Below are 21,953 nucleotides of genomic sequence, written 5' to 3' on the forward strand. Positions count from 1 at the left end.
CATTAAATTAAAGTACACCCACCCCCCAATTCCTAGAAATACCACCAAGCACATAATCTCAGTGTCTTCAGTCTTTTGTTATTTAGATGAATACATATCCCTGGTTCTCCTTTGTTGATGCCCTTTGTCTGAATTCATATGTTGCCATGATGACAAAATAAACATCACTCAAAAGATCCTGCTTGTGTCATCTTTGAAAACACATTTTAAAATAAAAAATGCCAGATCTTTAAAAAAAGGTTGCTGTCATTTTCTTACAATTTGGATTGAATTTAAGATTGAACTTTTGATAACTAATAATTAACTTTTAATGTGAACCTTATCCTGTCTGTGTTGATTTGTATTCAATATCCACATTCACAAACAACAAGGAGTAAGGGACGTGGTAGCAGGGCAAACCAGCAGCTGACTGACAGAAATCTCAAAACATCAATATAAATGTAAATGTAAAACATTAGGCTATGAAAAATATTGGCAGTAATATAAAGCATACGTGATGTGAAGTATGGAACATAGGTGGGGCGCAAATGTGGTGCTTTGATCACAATATGTAAGAAAAGACTGTTGCGCTCCAAAGGAAATGTAAAGGGATGCAATAAGAGAGTATAGGAACGTCTTTTATTCCAATTTAAAACATTTAAAGGAGAAGGCTATGAAAATCATTTTCATGTCTGAATGAGGTTCAGGCAACAGTGGTTGAAATGAAACATACAAAAGAGAAATATGGCTAAAATACTGTAAATCAATAACCATTAGGACCCTTTTTCATGAGGGTGTTGCATGAATACAGTATCTCACCCACCCACTCCCTCCCCAACCTGGCAAACATGCAATTAAAATGACATTTATCTTAAAAACAGCAGTTCATCATTAATCTTAAATATAGAATAAAATTGTCCTTTTTTTTTGTTAATTAATCACATACTTAGTGTTTATTTGTTTTAAAAACTGGACCATGAAATTCACAGGCCCTCTGATTTTTCACAACATTGGCACTTGTTAAGAGTCTGGCTTTACAAAGAAAGGGGATTGGCACACTCATTGTACATAATTTACATTTGGTATACTTAAAAAAAAAAAAGAAAGAAAAGAAAAAACGAAAAAAAAATCAAACAAAAATACATTACTTTCAATTTGTACACCACTACACAAAGTTTAACTCTTAAAAAAGTCTGTCATCTTAAGTGGTCCTACAAACACGTGTTAAGGTGTGTCAACCTTACAAAAGAGGAAAAAAAAATAAATATATATATATGCAAAGATAGCATTTAATATCACTGTATATCCATCCCTCTAACCAGAATGGATCTCAAGCATAAGCAATAGCCATCAAAAGTGTACACACACATACACACCTTAGAGTACCAACAAGCACGTTTGAAAGGACATCTAAAGTTGCATGAATGCAGGCCCATTGCAGTGGTGCAGTTTCAGTGCCTTCGACCCAGGGAAAGAATACAAAGTCCAATCAAGTAAGGAGAGGAGGAGAAAAGAAAACAAAATGAAACCCCAACAGAGCGGAGAACGGTGGACATGTAAACTCACGGCATATTCACTCACTCGTTATTATAACCACCAACATATTTCAATGGCCATTTCAGTACCTTCACTTGGCAAGTGTTTCAATAAATACATTAATACTGAGGCTTTACACACAAGCTTCATTTGGAAGAGAAAAAAAAAGAATGCAAGAGTAGATTAATAAAAGTTACAATAATTTTTCCGCCACAGATCTGGGTCAAGTTATTACAGATATTTACTTTTTGAAATATTTTCTGTTGCTGATTGAATTTTGCTCGGCACAGTGTTTTGTACTGGATTGTCGTACAAACGTTCTTTGACTTGCTCCGTGGGCAGATACAGTATAAATGAACGTGCAGGGGTTTTAAATTTAAAAGTGACCTAGCTCTGCTGCGGCTCTGATCACTGGCAGAGCCGCCATCTGACTTCTCCTGTGTTGGCTCCGGTGCCGTTACAACCAGACGAGACACGACGTCCACATGTTGTCACCAAGTGAAAACGGACGGAACCACTACTGCTCGGGTGCAGCCAAGCAGAGAAACTCAAAAACACAAACAGAGATCGCACCGTTCTCCCAGAGCACAATATTCCTTTTCCACAATAAGCCGACGTCTGTCAGTTCATTCATTCATTTATGGAAATACACAAGCTCTTCAATTCAAACTGTAAAGTGTGCTGCAAAATAAACTTAGTGTAAATGTGTGTGTGTGTGTGTGTGAAGCTTCACCCCAAACATGGGAAAAACTGCTCATGAAAAGGCTTCAAAGCGCTGCCTGAAGATAAAACGTGTATCACTACGAGCTGAATAAACGAGCTCACAGCCAGACTTAACTTGCTTTGACAAAGTCTGGTTAGAACTCTTTAAAAATATTGTGGCACTTAGCATAACTACACATGTCCATCCTTCATGTTGTTTCAGAATGCATAAAGTCTAAAACATATAAGCCAGGGCACCGTGAACATAATATGCACGTTTACACGAGAGGTGTAAAGATTACTCTCACTGGGTCATCGAACTGAATCATTAGAACACGCTGCTTCTTTTCTCTATAGAAAAATCACAAAAACATTTGATGTGTAAACAATTTGAGTGAAGTCATTGATGTTTAATTATTGTGACTCTGCCAGTTCTTTTTGAATGCGTACAAAAAAGTCAAAATGTCCCCAGCACTCCTTTTCCCCCCTCTTACTTTCGACACTATGCCAAAGTCAACCATGGAACACTACCAATGAGAAGAAAAAAAAAAAATCGCATATGCAAAACCACATGGCAGAAATTATTGTAAAGCCAAAACGATCAGCACACAATTTATCAGAAGAGCAAAATCATGTTTAGGTGCGACAGTTTAAACACTAACAATGTGCTTTTGCACCTTGGGAAAGCCCCGGTAGCTGTCCTCCTCTTCCAAAGGCAAAACGATCGTGACTAAAGAGCCAAACAGCTGCCACACTTCCCATTGGAATGTCATGTAGGCATCTGTGGACCGCTGTGTTCCTCCCTCACCGAGCCTGATGCCCTCATCCTCAACAAGGATGTCAACGCCCTTGGCCCCCTGACTTAATTAATTTCACCTTTTGCTCCAAATCATCCATAGTCCTTTTTATTTCTACCAAATCTGCTAGTAGTAGCCCTTGTGATGAAAAAGTTATGGAAACTTACCTGAATTACATTGTGAAGAAAAAAAGAAAAGAAGCCATTTATCAACTTTCAGCTTAATGGAATATTTAAACAACAATCAGGCAAGAGACACGATATGGGATTGGTACCAATAGCCAACACAAATCCTTAAAATGTACCCCCCCAAAAATGCAATCAACCTTGAAAAGTACATATTCAACCATTACGTTTTTCGTCTGTTTTCATTTTCCTATTTGCATAAAGCATAAACCTGACATGGATACAGTGTATTTTTCCCCCCATTGTCAAGCATTTCAAACCAGAACTCCAACAGCTAAATATATGAAGTATCATTAGAAAGATAGACCACTCGTCCATAAAATAGTTTTGATATTTTACAGCAGTATAAAATCTCCTACCATCTCTTAAGTTGGAAAAACTTTGCACTGAAACTAAGGGAGGAAGTCTCATTTACTGTCAACAATGCACAGATCTGATTGATAAATTAGATAAAAAACTGAACTATTTACTCTCTTGCTATTGGTTACAGTTTATCAAATGTTGGCTGAATAATATGGCAAAAATAAAGTTTATTACGGAGACGAGCCATTTAGATAAAAGTGAGCAAAGTTGTGACTGAAGCAAAATTGGTGGCCTAAAAGCTTTTTTTTCTTTTTTAAATCTACAACCAACTATTGCACTGGACTTATGTGTTATCATCATTCACACATTGTGCACAGGAAGATTATTCTCGCCTTCAAAAGGAAACAGAGAAAATAAATCACAGGACTAATACACGTGTGATTCTGACAACGTTCGACATCAAAGAAACACACAAAGTGAATTGTTAAGCCATCAACATCTGACTGATGCAACACAAAAAGAAAATTCGCACATAATTTTGGCAACGCCAGTTCTGCAATTTGTTTCGTTAGTATCTGAACCACTCGAGCAGGACACTGGCGACGTGTTTATATTTACAGAACAAATGTACGTGGTTTAAATTTTGGCAAAGCGATACAAAATAATAGGGTTGATACTCTAGTGTGTAAATACTTGAAGTGTGGTCTCTCAATCTTTTGTTTCATGATGTATGTCAACACTTCACAATGAGGAGCAGTGTATTAGAACATATTGTGACTCTTTCTGGAGGAGATTCTTCAATTCAACTTTAAACCAGAGAACCATAGTAGCAATAATACACCCAAGAAATTAATATAGCTGAAAATATTAAAAGTCTACAGAGAGCGTGTAGTCGTCTCCGTGTACCCCTCACCTTTGTGTAAGCAGCACAATAACTGTATTTACATTCAACAGAGCTCCTGTGCTCTGGTATGGGGCAGGGGTTAACAAAGGTAAATTCAAATAGGCAATCCAAGACCAACGGGGAACCAAGTACCTCACTGCACCCCCCTCACTGCCAGATAATAAATTCTTATCGTCATAATTAGTGACCCTTTGCAGACGATTAGAGTGCAGGGTCTGCAGCCGGGCCGTGTGCCCTCATTCTGTAGTGTATAGCATGCATGGGTTACATAAGAAGAAGAGGAGAGAGCCCTTTGTCCATAAAAGCTTACTCTGCCCAGAGAAGGCCCTCTACCCACCTCACTCACACAAGCACTGGTGATGATGTAGTGTAAAGAAAGTAAGAAAAATGTGGGCCAGGCCGCAGGCCCACAGAGAACCAAGGGGAGCCCCGGAGTAGATCCAAAAATCATGGAGGAAGTGTTATATTTGAGTGTGTTTCGTGTGTTTGTGCAAGAGGAGCGATTAATAAAAAATAAAATAAAAGGGGGCAACACACAACTGAGCAGCTACGTGAAAAGAGTAGTGTTGGTCTGGTAAAGCATAAAGCAATGCTTATCTCGTCGGGCAGCAATCTGTTTTATGCAGATGTGTGTGTGTGTATCTAGATGTGGACTCTGCTGTGAGTGCGTGTGTGTGTGTGTGTGTGTGTGTGTGTGCGTGTGTGTGTGTGTGTGTGTGTCTGTGTGTGTTTGTGTGTGTGAGTGTGGGGGGGGGCTGGTCCTGTGGCTCTCTTCCTCGCTCTCATTCTCTTTCGGTCGCTCCTTCACACCAGGTTGTACTCTTTGAGGTTGAGCTGCAGGATGGTGTCTTTGACGGCTGCGAAGACGAAGCGGATGTTCTCCGTGTCGGTGGCGCATGTGAAGTGGGAGTAGATGATCTTGTCACTGTCGGGGTTCAAGTCCACAAACATCTTCAAGATGAACTCGCGTCCTGCCTGAGCGTCCCGCTGGGGACCTGGGAGAACAGTAGAGTATTATTTTCTGATATTTTTAAGGTGCATCATAGAACCTAATGTAACGTTAATCATCATTTTGTCATTTAATCCTTTAAAATATGAGCACCCTTTAACAATTAAACAAGACATAATGGTAGGATGGGTGCGGGGAGTGACTTCAGGGTGATTGGGATGAGTAGTTGTGGTATGGGAGAGTTGGCATTTTACAGGGTCATGAACCAAAAACACTGAGAACTGCTGTGTTCAGTCTCCTCAAAGTGAATGTCTGGTTGAACTGTAGTACAGCATTAAAACCACAAGGTGTCACTCTACAATCAAAGATGTAACTAAAATGTTCCCGTGTAGATAAAAGTTTTTGATTGGGAGATTGAAAGAATTTTGTAAAAAAAAGGAGCCAACCCTTGTGAGCAGATGTTGATACTGACACTGGTTTCAGTCATAACAGGGAAACCAACAACCAGTAAGTTTGATTTTCATAGCGCTGCAGGGCCTTTAAAAGAGTCGGTCTGAAAACACACTTTAGAAAACTACACAGCCACAGAATTGAAGCCGGAGCATGACCGATCAATCAATTCACCATCTGTACAGATAATAATTAAATAAATCCCGGCGCACTACATGAAATTTATAATTCTAAATATCATTATCTACAATTCTATTCTGAATATTTCAAAAAAGTTCAAATTACCGTCAAACTCTGGAAAGTAGTCAACCAGGTGAGAGTACATGATCTTCTCCTCCAGCAGGTCCTTCTTGTTGAGGAAGAGGATGACGGAGGAGTTTTGGAACCAGGGATATGTGATGATGGTCCTGAACAGAGCTTTACTCTCCTCCATACGATTCTTAAAAGACAAAACACACAATGTTAGGATATAGTCGCTGTCCAGGACGCTTCAAACCCCGCTTGAGTCACATTTTATTGTGAATGCAATGATTGAACATAAGCGTCATCGTTCATGACCTCACGCACAGACGCTACAGTTAATGTTAACATTACATAAGTTGTAAAATTGCATTTGACTTCAAGGATTAATTCTAAAAACAGTCCATTAGCAGCGTCAGCATTGATGAGTCATTTGTCTTTGTGTTTTTGTCCACCAGTTATATTATTGCTGCTGAGTCTATGAATGTGAAACTGTTACAAGCATAACCTTACCTTTAAGCCATTTATCTGTATCTGCAATTGATGAAACTTTGAAGCTGAATAGAGATGTAACAAGCAGGAACCCCCCTTGATTTGCAGTAAAATTTCACCATGGGCTGTATTTTTTGTCACCTTCTGTTTTGAGTTGAGGGGCAGCGGGGTCTCTTGTTTGGTGCCGTACAAGGAGTTCATTTAAAAATAAACAAGTGAAAACCTGGTCCGCAGCAAAGAATACTACCAGAGCTGATAAACCCGCAGCCAAATGAAACCAACATTCAGTTTCTCTGCAAAGACAACCGATGCAAGACGTATTCCTCTAAATAAAACTTGAGCAAACATAAAAATTGGAGTTGAAAAACCTGCTCATGTAAACTACTTGAAGCTTTTTAAATATGACTTTCTACCCTTTTCTAATTTAAAATTGCCAGCATCACTCCTGCACTTTAGTCTTGACAGGTTCTAATCCTGGCCAGACTTGACCGATGAAATCAAAGATGTTTGAAAACATTCTCATCCAGTCTCGGCCTTGAGCTTGTCAGCACGACGGGATCAACTCAGCGGACTGTGTTGCCTAAACGGTGCCGAGCCTCGTCTCAGCAATCAACCGTTAACAAAGAGAGTTCAAACAAGAGACCTCTGCCAAGGCTGAGCAAACCCCCCGCCTACCCCCCAATGAGGCTTCAACCAAAACTTGCAGAACCATCTCCGTCGAACATACATGTTTTAAAAAGGTTATGTATTCGTGAATATATGACTGAAAATGTCAAGTTTTGTCCCATCTCGCAATGGTGAAGGATCTTATCTGGTTCCCTCCCAAAATTGAACCATATTACTATGCCAGAGACTTTATTTGATCAAATGTTCATGCAAATCTGTTCATAACATTTTGAGTAATCCTGCAAACAAACACAAAACAGACAAACCGAAGCAATCACAGAACCTCCTTGGCGGTGCATATAAAAGCTTAACAACCAAGCAAACAACCTGAAAGAAATGAGAACATATTCCTGTTCTTATGTGTTCAATAAGACGTCACATCTAAGCATATGCTAAGTTCAGTGTTTGCGTGTAGTTAACAAACTCTTGCCTTTGTTGTTGAGCAGACAAATGTGAACCCTGGTAAACTGTTGACACTGAAGGTGCAGTGATGTACAGCAGATATAGTGACTCTAACTGGCAGCTGGGTTCTGGTTTGTGAAATCCAGTCATGGGCGGGTCAGAGAAAGGGTTTGTTGTCAGGAGAGGAGGGCAAGCAGGGGCTGATCACATTAGCTTAATTCTATCTGAACAGGCAGAGGAGACGGAGCCAACGACAGGGGCAAACAGAATATCTGGAGTAAACAGATATAGGGCCTCTATTCTGATCATGGTGAGAGCCTTCCAATCTCATTAGTGTGTTTGTGCGTTATGTAGGGGTAGCACCAATGTTATACCACCTCTGACCCACACATTTATCATAATACAGGATTTTAAGTAAATGTGTTTTTTACTGCAATGCTGTTTACCACAAACGTACAGGGTGGGAGAGGTTGATTTAAACCTGCATTCATTCTTATTTTTTTTACCACTTGGAAAGTGTATTTTGGCCACAGGAATATTCAGTCTCCTTTAAGGTCTCCTGAACACTTGAAGGAAATATCTAGAAATACATTTCCTTTCTGTTCACCAACTAGCTGGTTCCTTTGCCTTTGACTCTAGCGCTGGGCAGGTAGCATTAAGTTTCTTGCTTAAAAGAAAAAGATGCTTGAAATAACGTTGAGGGGAGCAGTGAACCAAATCTTAATGATGATCTTAAAGGTTCTAAAACATAAAGTGGAAATTCTCTGGGGGTTCATCACTATGGGTGGTCGCCTTGACAACTATGTACCTTTGGAGGGCCTTTAAATTGAAATGAGCCCCGCCCTCAAAAGCCAGCGACTGTGGCGCCCTGCCATGGTCAAATTTGTCTGCTACAGTTTTCATGATTTAAAGTCCAATTAACTTGGCTGTTTGCAAATTAATTGTGAATATCCAGATCCCTTTCTAGGACATTCAACAGGCTGTACAACAAAATAAAATTAAGAGTTGCAGAAGCAAAATAATTTTCTTGCAAACCACAGTTAACCTGCAAACATCTTGACAACATTGACAACAAAATACAACTAGACTTGAATCTATGAATGCGCTCTTGTCTTCAGACAAGAGGTCGTTCCTGTGTCTCACCTCATTGTCTGACTCAACCAGGACCTGGTCATACTCGCTGAGCGCCACCAGGAACATGATGGAAGTGACGTTCTCAAAGCAGTGGATCCACTTCCTCCTCTCTGACCTCTGACCCCCCACATCCACCATCCTGGGTGGAACATGATGTGATGAGATGGAGGGCCACCCGACAGACAGCCGGGGAAAAAAATCACATAAAAGAAACTACAGTTAGCGAAAAGATCTTTTGATCTTAATTTTTAGTAGTCAAATGATAAGATCCACATGCATTATATTCAATATCTCAAAGATTTAAATTTCGCAAAATCTTTGGAACTAGCATGAATGTCAAACAAATGAAACCTACACCAAATAATTATGTCCACCCAAATCCAAATCAAACATTCACTACATTTAATGCAAATCATTTCAAAGTTTGCAACAAAGCGACAAAAAGGAAACCCTTGAAGTTATTCAGCCAAGGACAAACCGAGGATCAGAGTGTGACTTTCCAGTTGGAAATCCATCAGTGCAAAGAGGGGCCATTTTCATTTACAGTTAAACCAATGTTTGTATCAAGCGGTGGCCAATCAATATATTTCAAGGTCAGTACGGTTTGACAAGACAGAAGACATAATATTAAATTTAGTAGTTCAAGCCAAATCCCCTTTTTGCGCTGACAGTAAAAAAAGAAGAAACAACAGTCTGCAGTGAGGAGAGCAACCTTCCCATAGGTGAATAAAAATAAATGAAAATGTCATCCTCTTTCTTCTCTGCAAAGTAAATGCTGGATAGTACATGCAGGGGATAAAACAGTAAATCTGCTAAATGTTTTAAAGTGCCCTGTTTAAAAGTGCCTATACAAGGTTGAAAGTGAGTGATACGAGAGGAGCAAGGTTGGAGAAATGGAATATAAAAGAATGTGAGAAAATCAAAACAAGGGCTTGGAAGACTTGATACACGGGTTTGGATTCTGAGGAAGGAGACCAGGATCGACTCGAGGACGATCTGGTTTTCTGTTCTAATATTTGTTTTATCCTTAAATTACCACAGCCAAGAAAATGGAAATTTATGAAATCAAATTAAATGTGAAGACCTAATGATGCCAGATCAGAGTGGAAGAGTGGCAGAAAGGGTCAAAGTTTGATTGTTTCATCGGTCAATTAAAACTAACTCAGAAAATAAAAATAAGAACAATTAACTACTTGTTATTTTTGAAGTTTTAAGTCTCGGTTCTAAAAAAAAGAAAATTTCACCAAATACCCAATATCATCATACAGCTACAGAGTGATAATGTGATCACACATCATAAAGGTGAACTTAGTCAATGAGTCTGCCAGAGCGAGGGAGGGTCACTGATGAATAAAGAGCCAGCCTAAAATTAAAGCTCCCTCACAACAGACGTCCTCCTCTTTTTTTCCTCTAGCAAGGATGAGTGACCTACTTAGTACGATAAGCTCTCCTATGCTGGATAAGCCAAGTAAAATGACATTTTCTGTGTCTTCAAAGGCCAATTAGAAGAGAAGGAAGCCGGCCTTATGGAGATGTTTGTCTATGAAAGGCTTCCTTGTTGCGGCCACGGCCCCGACAGCTGCAAGCACAAGCAGTTTAATCCCACAAGTGCTCGTTACTATCCACATATTGGGCCGAGGGACTTCTCACCCTGCATCAAATGTGCTCCACGTTTAATCACAAGAATACGACAACACATTCTCATGAATCACTGTATTGAGAAATTTCAATAATAATCAATTTCTTCCTTCAATAAAGCCTGACACCTCACATTGATCTCCACTTCACATTTGCACTTTTGATCTCTCAACACAAAGTTGATGCTATTGAGAGCGTGGAGTGATTTACCACCAGCAGCACAGACCGAGCAGAGCCCGTCGGCTGGCTACAGCAGGGCTGCTGGGAAACCTCTTCAGCGCAGCGTCATTGCAAGCGGAGTTATTTCGAGCCTTGCCAAGCGTAGGAGCGGGCTGACATGATGGCTTCCTATTGATTTGCACTCATCTGTAATTGCTCCTTTTCCCTAGGTCCATCTCTATCTCTAAATCTTCACTCTCTTAACAAAAGGAAGAGGGAAGGAAAGGTGCTCTGCGTATTGGTGGCAGGTCATACGATTTAACTCTGGCAAAACAGAAACTGGGAATATCATGGAAGAATACTGCCGTTTATGAGCGTTTCGGTTTCTTAACATGCAAAATAAGACATGGGAATGTTTATGAGGTATCTATATATGACTGTTGAGGACTTTCTATATTTCTAAATCAAGCCAAATTAGAAACTGCAGTTAGGTGATAAAATAGATGCGAATACAAACTATAGCTGTACCTAAAATCATTTTCTTGTTTGACTGTTTTCTATAAATTGCCAGAAAATGTGATTTCATTCAACAGTCCAGCTGCTGCATGAGAAGCAACTCAGCAAATGTTTGCTTGAAATTTTTGCTTCAAATATGGCTTTCAGTCAATAATTTCAAATAATGATGCATTCATAGGCAATGATGCATGCATGAAGTCTAGTGCAATTTTGCCTCTTTAATAACGACCTCAATGTTCACTCTTTTTAAATCATTACAAATGAGTATTAGATCACTGCAAATGTAATTGTAATATTACATTGCTGCAGCTTCACATTAAAAGCATGCAACTGGTTTAAAAAGTTGTTGTTTTTTTCCAGGGGAATGATCATTTATTTTTGCAAGCTAGTCAAAGAACAAGATGGAGCAGTCAGTGCGCTGAGGGATGAAGAAATGCAGGCGACAGGCTGCACACCACCATCTTCTCAGAAATACAGCAAAATGTGTGGAAAACTCACTGTGCTGTGCACAGCGTGAGATCAGATTGTAGATGCAATTCTTTATTAACACACCAAATCCGTTCAGTGTGTTGTCAATGGATACACCAGTTGGGCTGTTTTGCATTTCCGACTAAGTAGCTGCTCAGGCAGTGCATTGCTGTAGTACTACACCGCATGTGTTATTACCATGGTAACCATGAGTGTCCAAAACGGAAATCTTAAGATATAAGACTTTAAACAATTAATCAAATATAAAACTAGTTTAATTTTCTGCCAATAAACCAACTGACTAATTGACTTATAATTTCAGGTCTGAAGCTACAGTATGGTAACATTTGACCTTTGAATGTACCATAAAATGTACAGAATAGTTTGTAGATATTGGGTTTAAATGTATAAATGGGGACATGATGACATGTTGTAGAACAAACATGTTCAGTCAGTCTTTAGAGGGCCTTGTGGATTTTAAAATGGAAAAAAAAAAAAAACTAGATGGGTACAAAACTGGGGTTAGTAAAGTAGTGTAGTTCTTCTTCTACCTGAAAATGATGCTTTGCAAGTCGAAAGGGTATTCTATGATCCCAGTGGTTGGGATTCGAACCCTAAGCACGTCTTGTTGGGTTGGTAGATAGGACGGTTCAGCAATACGTTCCAGATCACTTAGATAGCTAGAGACAGGAAGGACAACAAAAGACATAGGGAGGGAGGAAAGAGAAAGTGAAGCATAACAGCAGATACAGCACACCCCTTCCAAAAGCAAGTGGAACAGTCCAGAGGTCACCAAAGAAAAAAAAACATTCCCAAGAGTTATGAGGGGATTAGGTGACATTCTGTACCACCACCCTGCAAATGTTCTCTTAGAAATCTAGCTTCATCCTTGATGGCAGCTCCCAAAGACAAAACAATCCCCTGCTTCCCCTGATTGTGCTCATTGTGAAGGGTTTGCACGTTTAAGGGAGGAGCAGGAACCTTAAACTTGACTCCAAAAAGATGATTTAGCACTCATGAGGCCAACTTTGACTGCACGGGTGAACATACAGATGACTGTCTTTCTAGAGAGTCTTGACAGGGAGGGCTAGGGCCAGTCTTTGAGAGTGCACCATCAGGGATGTGTTACAGCACTGAGCCCTGCTGTGCAGCACAGGGTAGATGTGGAGAGCGGCATTGGCGGTTTTCAACTGACTGGCCGACTGTCAAGCAGCTAGCCAACCAGAGACCGGCAGCACTTGACACCAGTACCTGAAGATAATATTCTCCAGGTCAAATGGATACTCAATGATGCCAGTGGTAGGCACTCGAACCCGCAGCACGTCCTGCTGAGTGGGCACGTACACCGGTGTTGCTATTCGTTCTAAATCGTTAAGGTAACTGTGGAGGGGGAGGGGACATATTACAGAAATACACCTGTAGGAAAACCACCATTCTCAACAGAACCACATGTACATTTATACGTACTAGGGGTCGACCGTTATGGCTTTTCCCGGGCCAATACCGATACCAATTATTACTAATCTAAGATACCGATAACTGATATTTCTCTGCAGTAATAAAGTGTCAAAAGGTGTCAAAATTTGGGTGAAACAAATGCTTAACACAAAACTATGTTCAAATGCCTAAAAGCATATGTTTAATTCACAGAACCTTTCAACATGACCTACACCAAAAAAGTGGAGGCAGCTATTAGCAGCATTATTATGACATTGAACAAACATACATTGACGGGACATTGATAAAGTGCAGAGAGTAGTGACTTCGGCTGCATCTGAGCCAATGTAGCGCATTTTAAAATGAAATTATCTTATCGGCTTAAAATGACAAATTATGTCGATGATCATAAAAATTGTGAATATCTGTGCTGATAATCAGCCAGGCCGATAATCGGTCAACCCCTACTTAGCACAGACACACAAACAATACCATTTTATTGAAAAGATAAACATATAATTACAAAACAGATGTAGATATAACCAGCAGCAGCTCATTAAAATACACAATTACATCAAGTAAGCTTGAATTATTTCCCAGTCGTTAACTTTTTAAAGAGCCACATAAGTCTGGATTAATGGAGGTTGTAATTAGCCCTGATATAATTACCAGTCATTTATAAACCTGCCGAGACTTCTTCCCAATCCCCACTCACCCTGTCTGCCTGAAACCCGTTTCCTTCCTCTGACTACTTAAAATACAGACTACTTCACCACGTCTTCGCATTTAGCAAATGATCGGCAATTCCTCGCAGACGTACTATTTGGTTGAATCGGAGAGCTGGTACTCTCTTCTGCGATCATAGGCCTCCTGGATGCCAGGGTCGGTCCACAGCATCTTAATGGCGCCAATGTACGGCTGATCGAATGATGACACCTTTTCCACGTCCACCTCGCGCACCTGCTGGGCATTATTCTGAGAGAAGAGCAACAAAGCAAGAAGGCACAGATTCAACAATCCAAGCATTTGGATTCAATACTTTCAGAATTCATGCAAAATTAAATTGATAAGTGAGGCAATTTCTAAATGACATTTTTTTTAAATATCATTTAATCATGTAGTGACCACATTTACAACCTCTGTTGTGGTAAATTATCATTTGCCACAGTTTACTGGAGAAGGACAGTACGATTCGCTTTAAATATTTTACTGCCAGATTTATGGCTAACCCTATTTAAACGTCGTTTGCATGAGATTAACTGGACCCAGGAGTGTTGGATTGAGCAGTGGAGCAGTATTGGCCATGCTGACTGTAGCCAAACATTTAAAAGTAGACTGACTAAGGATTCACACCGAGACACAGAAAGGCCTCTGCTGCTTGAAGTCATTTGTGTCCATGAACAAGACACCAAACTTCTAACTGCTCACAAGTTCTGACGTATCGGATACGGTGGACAAAATTATTGTTTTACTGTCGAGAGCAATCACAAATTATCCTGTGACCAAACTCATGCCAGTGACACAACGCAAAAACTTGCTTCTTTTCTGGTCTGAATGCACCATTGGGATGAACGTATCAGTTTTAGTTACGCAACACACAACAATATTTTCAACCCCAACACTTGTCAGTACGCACCTTATTCTGTTCATACTTGAACGGGATCTTGAGAGTCTCCGTTGCGCGGATCATGGCCTGCATGGAGGTGAAGATGTTCTGGTACACGAGTTTGGTGAAACCCTTCTTGTCCTCGTCTGTGTAGCCTGACCCATGGATTATTCTCATCTGCTTGATGAAAGTGCTCTTGCCACTCTCTCCAGTACCTGAGAGGCAGAGAAAGAGGACACAGGTCAGCTGGAAGCAGAAAATGGGTCAGATATGAATATGCCACATTGCCGATAAAAAATGTTCAAAAGTTCTGGTCACCTACAATGTTATAAAAGGGTAGTAATAACTGAAATGAGATGTAACGATGAGTTTAGAGTATAATGTGAAACTTGTGAATGAGACAGAAAGTCATAGAAATTAAGATGTATGAGTAATGAATTCAACAAATCTATATAAAATGCAAGCAATAGCATCATGTAGTCATATAAGAGCAAACTAACAGCAAAATAATTGAAAAAAAAAAAACCTGTGGGTGCTAAGCTGTTCTCTATATGGTCAACCAAGCATAACTCTGACTTGGACAAATTGCAACCTTTTTATAGAACTCATATTTCTGTGGTAATGAACTGGCGTGTTTGCAACGACCTGACCTCATCTGTCCACCTACATCCTGGTCGTGATGAACAAGAATCTGCACCATCATGACCCCAGACAATGGTCCACACCTCAATACCAAGCCCAGTGTTTTATCAACTGCTGAGCTGAGCTGTTCACTCTTTCCCGTGGTGCCAACTCCTGGTTTGCTTAGTTTTAAATTACCTTTTCATAACATTAGTACAGCATAATGTTCTCATCTTCTGCATACAGCTCTCTAAAGTATTGAAACAGCAAGGCCTATTGTTTTTGCTATACACTGACGACATTTGGGTTCAAAATCAAAAGATGAATATTCACCTTTTATTTCCTGGTATTTAGATCTAGGCGTTAAACAACTTGGAACAGTCTAATACAAAAGATGTTTTGTCCTATTTTTACATAAGAAAATGTAAAAGATCAGATAGTTTTAAAGTAACAAAGTAAATAGCATTTTATATTTGTTTGCATAACCCTTGCTCGCAAAAACTGCGACCCACTGACGTCACCAAACTGCTGTATTCTTCATTTGAGATGCTTTTCCTGACGTTCTTGGTTCACTGGCAAACAAAATGTTCTTGTCCATGTCTGAACTCATTCTGCTGCTGCCATCATAAGTTACACGATCAGCAAAGATTAGAAGCAGAAGCAGCCATGACACCAACTCCTCCGTGCTTCATAGATGAGTTGTGCTCCGGATCATGAACATGTCCTTTTTATTCTCCTCCAGACTTCGGCCTTACCATCACTTTGGCAGAGGTTCATTTTGGTCAGAAAACCTTTTGAATTTTTGTGGCACATCTGTGTATTTGTTTGCAAATTCCACCATGGCCTTCCGATTCTTCCTGCTGATGAGTGGTTTGCCTCTTGTGGTTTGGCCTCTATATTTTTCCTCTAAAAGACTTTTTCAAACATTGGATTGTTGCATCCGCGCCCTGTGGACGGTGATGTCACAGACTGATATTTTGGGTTTTCCTCCACAGCTCTCACAATGACACAATGCTGCCGTCCTTGGTCAACCCATTTGTAGCTGTTGCTGATTGCACCAGTTGTTACTTTCTTATTCAGGAAAATCCAAATTGTTGTTTTGGTTATGCCCAGTGTTTGTCTATGGCCTTTTTTCTACTTTAAAATGACTTGCTTTTCTCTCTTACCCAGGATATCTTTTCACTGGCCGGTCTGGATAGCATGTACTACAAATACAAATACCAGGAGATAGAAGCTAAAATTCTAAACACTCAAACCCAAATGTCTTCAGTGTATATAAAAATTAAGAGGAATTGGCCTCTAATTCCAATACTTTGATGGGACTGTATGTATTCAGACAAAAATTAAAATTAAAAATGAAAGCAAGTTTCTTCCACACAGGCACCTTGACGCTCGACACTTGAACTACTCTAACAGTTTTATGTAATTTTGATGATGAAGCAATGTGAAAGTTGCACAACTCTGTAATTGACTCTGGTCTTAATTGTGGTCAAGCGATTCTCCTACACATCCCTTGTCATCTTGTGTCTTGTGCACTGCACTGTTTTGGCAGTGGTTACCACAGAGGCCTGACTGACAGTCTGGGTGAGTGGAGCAGCCCAGAGTAACCAGATGAGGGCTGCACGGCTTGACTCAGCTCAACAAAGAGTAAGGTTCAAAGAGTTCACTACTCCAATTTTGTGGCACAGTGACAATGCATATGCAAATGTGCATAAACACAGAAAGACTAAAGTCATATGGAAAGAAACATGTTTGCACATGCAGTAAAAGATACACAATGAGCCGCACACACTGACTTCTCCATGGCAGCTTCAACAGCAGGTTCTGTATCTTTATATGGGCATATTCTGTGAGCAAGCTACACATGCAAGGTATAGGACATGCCAGAAGCAGGATAAAGACAACGCATGTTTGTATCCTACTGTGGTCATCAGCCGCAGAGGAACGTTCGCAAGAGAAGACAGGTAACTCAAACTAAACCACTATGTAGCAATCCTCCTCTCTTCCAACCCCATTTCCAACACTTTACTTCCTTGGCTCAAGCTCTCCACCACTCATGTCATTTCTCAAAAACATTCAAGTCACAGTCGCTGCCGTTTCAGCCACACCGATGTCCTCAAATTGCTGACAGTGTGTAGGTTGAAGCTTTAACCTGCAATGTTTGGTATTTTTTACAGACATTTAGAAGTTGCACACAAAGCATGCATAGAAATGCCAAAAAAAGAATACCTTGACACTGCTGTAATACATTCACTCTGCTACGGTGAACAAAAAATGATATGGAGAAGATATGCACATAGGAGATGGAAAAATGAAAAGAATGATGATTTTACATGGTTTGCTTTTATACTCGAGCATCAACATATTACATCCCCAGACCAAATACTGCAGCCTGACGAACAATTTAATGCAAGGGGTGGGTAAATTAATTTACGAGTGCACACTTAAGTGGAAATGATCATCTGCATAGCTTTAAGTGCTCTAATGGAGAACATGTTGTCATCTGATCATGTGTATGAGGGTTTGCGAAGGCCTTCTTTGGGGAACCACAAACTAAGGCAGACAAATTCGGAAGAACACGCCCATGCAGAAATCCAGTGTCGTACAAACAGAATTGTGTGCACATCTGGGTACATTTTAAAGTATCACAAATCCCCAAAGAGTCCTTGAGGGAATTCAGATGCAAGTATCTCCCTAAAAAAGGGGATACCAAGGCACAGAATCATTAACATTAATCTGAATGCTTCATTCCATCCCTGAAGCTCCTCAACAGGAACTCACTGGTGGAACTAGACAATGAGTCAACCTCCATTCAAGTAGGTCTGTGAGGCACAGCAATGCTTCTTACTAAACAACAACATCAGTAAAAGTCACCATACTTCCAGTGATAATGCCAACATGCTAATACTTAGCAGGTATAATCTTTACCATGATCACCAACGTAAGCATGCTGAGATTTGCTAATGAGCACCAAACAAAAAGTGCAGCTGAAACTGATGGGAATGTCATCCGTTTTGCAGGCAATTGGTCATGATTGCACAAATAAAAATACATTTGGCCACACCTGCCAGTCTCAAGGTGTCACTTGGCAAATAGTCAGATAGTCCAAATTCATCCTCAAAGGATGGTGACTATTTGTACAAAATGTGTACGGATAATTGTTTTTAAGATATCTGGATGGAAGTAGTGGACTAAAACGGCTGATTTACTGACAATGCTGTCCACAGTTGACTCGTCAGGCTAGTGAGGCAGTTAAAACTGAAAGTGAAGTTGCAGATCAGTAATTAGGAAAACCAACACTACTTGGGGTCGAAGGAAATTTGCAAATAAATAAACATACCCCCAAAAAAACATAATACTAATAACACGGTTGTAACAAATGTTTACAGCCGCACAGTCTAAGAAGTGTAGCGGCTGATTAGATAACAGAATATGCTTTGCGTTGTAAAGTACAAATGCCAGGGCCATAGTAGCTGAAATGTCTTCAAAGTATGACTAGAGTCAAGTTTGACTGTCACTGACTGAAGAGCACAGTTGAGTGTACAGTGAAGGAGTGCCCCGAGCATTGCCTGCCCTCTAACCGGACAGGATCTTTCACGGCGGAAAGCATGTCAAGCAACATTGGAGTTTCCCCTTCATACAAAGTATAGAGAGACACAGAAAACAGAAGTGGAGTTCACTTTCTCATTGACTAAAGAGCTGGACAAAGGGCAGGGTCCTGTTGCAGTCCAGCCTAAAAAAATTCTGAAGTTTGGAATTTTAAAAGAAGTACAGTAATAACAATAACCTTATACTTTATTTATTTATTTGTAACTGCAATACCGATAAAGTTTGCACTGTAGCATAGTATGTTTTTGTTTGACAATCACATGTTGCAGTTTCTGTATGAATTTTAACAGTATTTGTGGGACATTTAATACTATTTATGCCAATTCTATTGGAAATGTAATGAATTAGAAGCATGCGTACAGTGGAGTATCCCTTTAAATTCGTAATACTGTGATATAATCACTGGAAAAACAAAAACAACTGCGATATAATATTTTATTTTAGGTCATATCGCTCCAACCCAGGGTGTATTCATGTATATTTGAATTTCTCACACGCACACACGAGAGTGGCAGCTCTTGCAGGCATGATCAGCTTAATTCAACAGATCTCATTGTTCTGCCTAACTGGAAAACCCAGCAGAAGCATTTCTCACGGACAAGCTACTGTACATTCACTGGAGCTACTCCTGAGGGGTAATGCTGGTTCCCATGGCAACTCCTGCTGTAGACTCATAAATACATGGCAGAAAACACCAGCTGATAGGCCTAGCTGATAGGCTTCAGTACGTCTCCACAGAGCCCAGCCAAACATGCGACTTTTAATCCCACAACGTCCTCAGCCACTGCTCCCCTCTCAGGCCCTGGGAATTACAAAGTTATGGAGGCAAACAAAAAGACAAAGATTTGAATCTTATATGCATCTCATTCTCCTCCAGACGGTGAGAATATTGAGTACTTGAACATTCAATCTGAACCGTAAACTAACATAACATACTGAAAAAGTTCTTGAAATTCCAAGAGTTAAAAAAGAGGAGGATCCAGGCTTCATAAAAACCTGATAAATGGGTTTCAAAGTAAATATTTCTGTGGTCTTTAAGTTTCAACATTATGTGTTCAGTGGCGATTCAATTGCAAAAAAAAGATATTAAGTGGATTTAAGATTCAAATCATTATGGCAATTATTTACTTCCATAAAAAGCACTCAAAATTAAAAAATATTTTCTTTTTTATATTGTACTGTATGTATGTAGGTGCGTAAAAATAATAATATCCTGACTAAATTCCAATGCGTTTCAAACTCCATGACCAGAGTTTGAAACAAAAGCTTTCTGTTACAAATATTCAGTCTAAAACGAGTTAAACCCCTGAAGAAATCCAGTTTCCTCTGCAGTGAAAAAAGGGTTATGTCTTTCTGAAATAAATCACAACTGGACACCACTATACATCATGTCTCTGTTCCAAATACACTCAAGTCATCTCTGCTTTTCTTAAAAGAGGTTCTCCCTCAAACATATATCTCCATTTTAAGAAATATATACTATGTATTTGACAATAAATAGTAGGCAAAAGAAATTAAAGACTAAATCCAAAAGTTTGTACATTCACATACAAAGCTGATAAATAAGATGCTTCACGAACATTAGGGCGCGAAGAATCAACACAGGCTGATCAAAGACCTTGAGTCATATCAAAAACCCAAAACAGCAAAGCCTGGAGGAGGCAGAGGGAAAAGAAGCCCAATAATCAAACAGCTGTGACCGTTAACCAATGCAGAACCACGTTACTCTGCCCGAATCATGCTCTGACCGGGGCCCAGTTTCGTTTAAATGATCCGGATTTGGAAATCCTATGTTTCGCTATGCAGGATCACATAATCCAGTTTACTTTTGTAAAGCAACATTGGATTGGATCACCCTTATTCAGATACCAAACTTTTCAAGATTACCAAATGCGGATTACCAGCGCTTTCAAAGAACTACATATTAAAGACAACTATGTATGTAAACAACAACATGTATGTTTGTATGTATGTTAGGGATGGGCGATAAAATGATAAAGATAGTTATCGTGAAATAACGTTCCCTCGATAGAAATGTGAGACCTGTCGATATATAACTATAATGACAGACTAACTGGACATGCAATAAGGGATGAAGTTGTTAGAAACTATTTTAAATTGTGTGATTGTAATTAATATAAAGTGCTAAATTAAATTTAAACAACAACAATCCTTTTTATTTCAATTCCGGAAATTCAGTCTGAATCCAGCCTGAATCCAGCCTTCTGCAGTCTGATAACTTCTGAACAACTAGGCCCAGGGTATTAGACGTACTGGCAAAAATTTAAATTAAATTAAACAATATTTGCAACGGATCTCATTAATCGGGTCGGGCCATCTTGAGGCCAAAGCGGACATTTCAGATAAGGTTTAAATGAGGAGTAATGACTTTAAGCAAAGTGAGAGAGCCGCTAAAAGTAAATGATTCTTTAAAACTTCCCCAAGCACATCAAACAGGAAGCCATGTCCACTTGAGCTCAGAGTTGGGAAAGGTTTGCTGAAGGCCTGTCTGACTATACTGAAGTGAATGACTGAATGACTGTCTAAAGACCCATTTTGCCCGCAGGAACTTTTCCATGAACATTTTTATCTGCCCTAGCCCAGTTCTGAGTTTAGTTCCTGGGTCAGTTTTTGCATTCTTTAACGGTCCATGCTCCATCCACTTTCTGTTGGCAAAGGAACAGAATGTGGATTGGAGGTAACTTGGGCTTCAACTAACATTATTTTCATTATCGATTAATCTGTTGATTATTTTCTCGATCAATCGAATAGTTTTTGATCCATAAAATGTCACAAAAAAAATTACAATTGTGTTTCCCAATTTCGTCCTCAAACCAACGATAATCAGTTTACGGTCATCAAGGAGAAAAAAACCCAGAAATTATTCATTTAAGAGGTTGATCAGAAAATTATGAAATTAAAAAATATATATACTTAAACCAATTAATCCATTATCAACATAGTTCACGATTAATTTAGTAGTTGATTACTAATCGATTTACCATTTCATTGTTGCAGCTTTAGAGTTAATTTTGCAAACTGAGCATCATTGACAGTTGAAACCCCCCGTATCGAATTATCTGTTTGTTATGTTCCCAACACATTTTTCCAGATTTTCCTTTAACTTGCCACTGTTTCCATGTTCAAATGAATTACGTAA

The 21,953-nt window shown here is 39.6% G+C and overlaps 1 protein-coding gene across 2 annotated transcripts in view; it reads right to left on the minus strand.

Moving 5' to 3' along the window:
• Window positions 1-599: 599 nt before the first annotated feature.
• LOC118318614 (guanine nucleotide-binding protein G(q) subunit alpha) overlaps window positions 600-21,953 on the minus strand; it is a 32,617-nt gene continuing 11,263 nt past the window's right edge. The window contains exons 2-7 of one of the 2 annotated variants that reach the window (XM_035648439.2): window positions 14,594-14,778; window positions 13,778-13,932; window positions 12,072-12,200; window positions 8,749-8,878; window positions 6,091-6,244; window positions 600-5,401 (exon numbers count right to left, since the gene is read on the minus strand). In XM_035648439.2, the coding sequence (XP_035504332.1) occupies window positions 5,211-5,401; window positions 6,091-6,244; window positions 8,749-8,878; window positions 12,072-12,200; window positions 13,778-13,932; window positions 14,594-14,778 (944 nt within the window). In that variant the 3' untranslated portion in view covers window positions 600-5,210. Of the gene's footprint in view, window positions 5,402-6,090; window positions 6,245-8,748; window positions 8,879-12,071; window positions 12,201-12,771; window positions 12,901-13,777; window positions 13,933-14,593; window positions 14,779-21,953 lie in introns of both variants that reach the window. The other variant, XM_035648440.2, reaches the window with a different exon arrangement.

The sequence above is a fragment of the Scophthalmus maximus genome, chromosome 13, assembly GCF_022379125.1.
Source record: "Scophthalmus maximus strain ysfricsl-2021 chromosome 13, ASM2237912v1, whole genome shotgun sequence".
NCBI lineage: Eukaryota > Metazoa > Chordata > Actinopteri > Pleuronectiformes > Scophthalmidae > Scophthalmus > Scophthalmus maximus.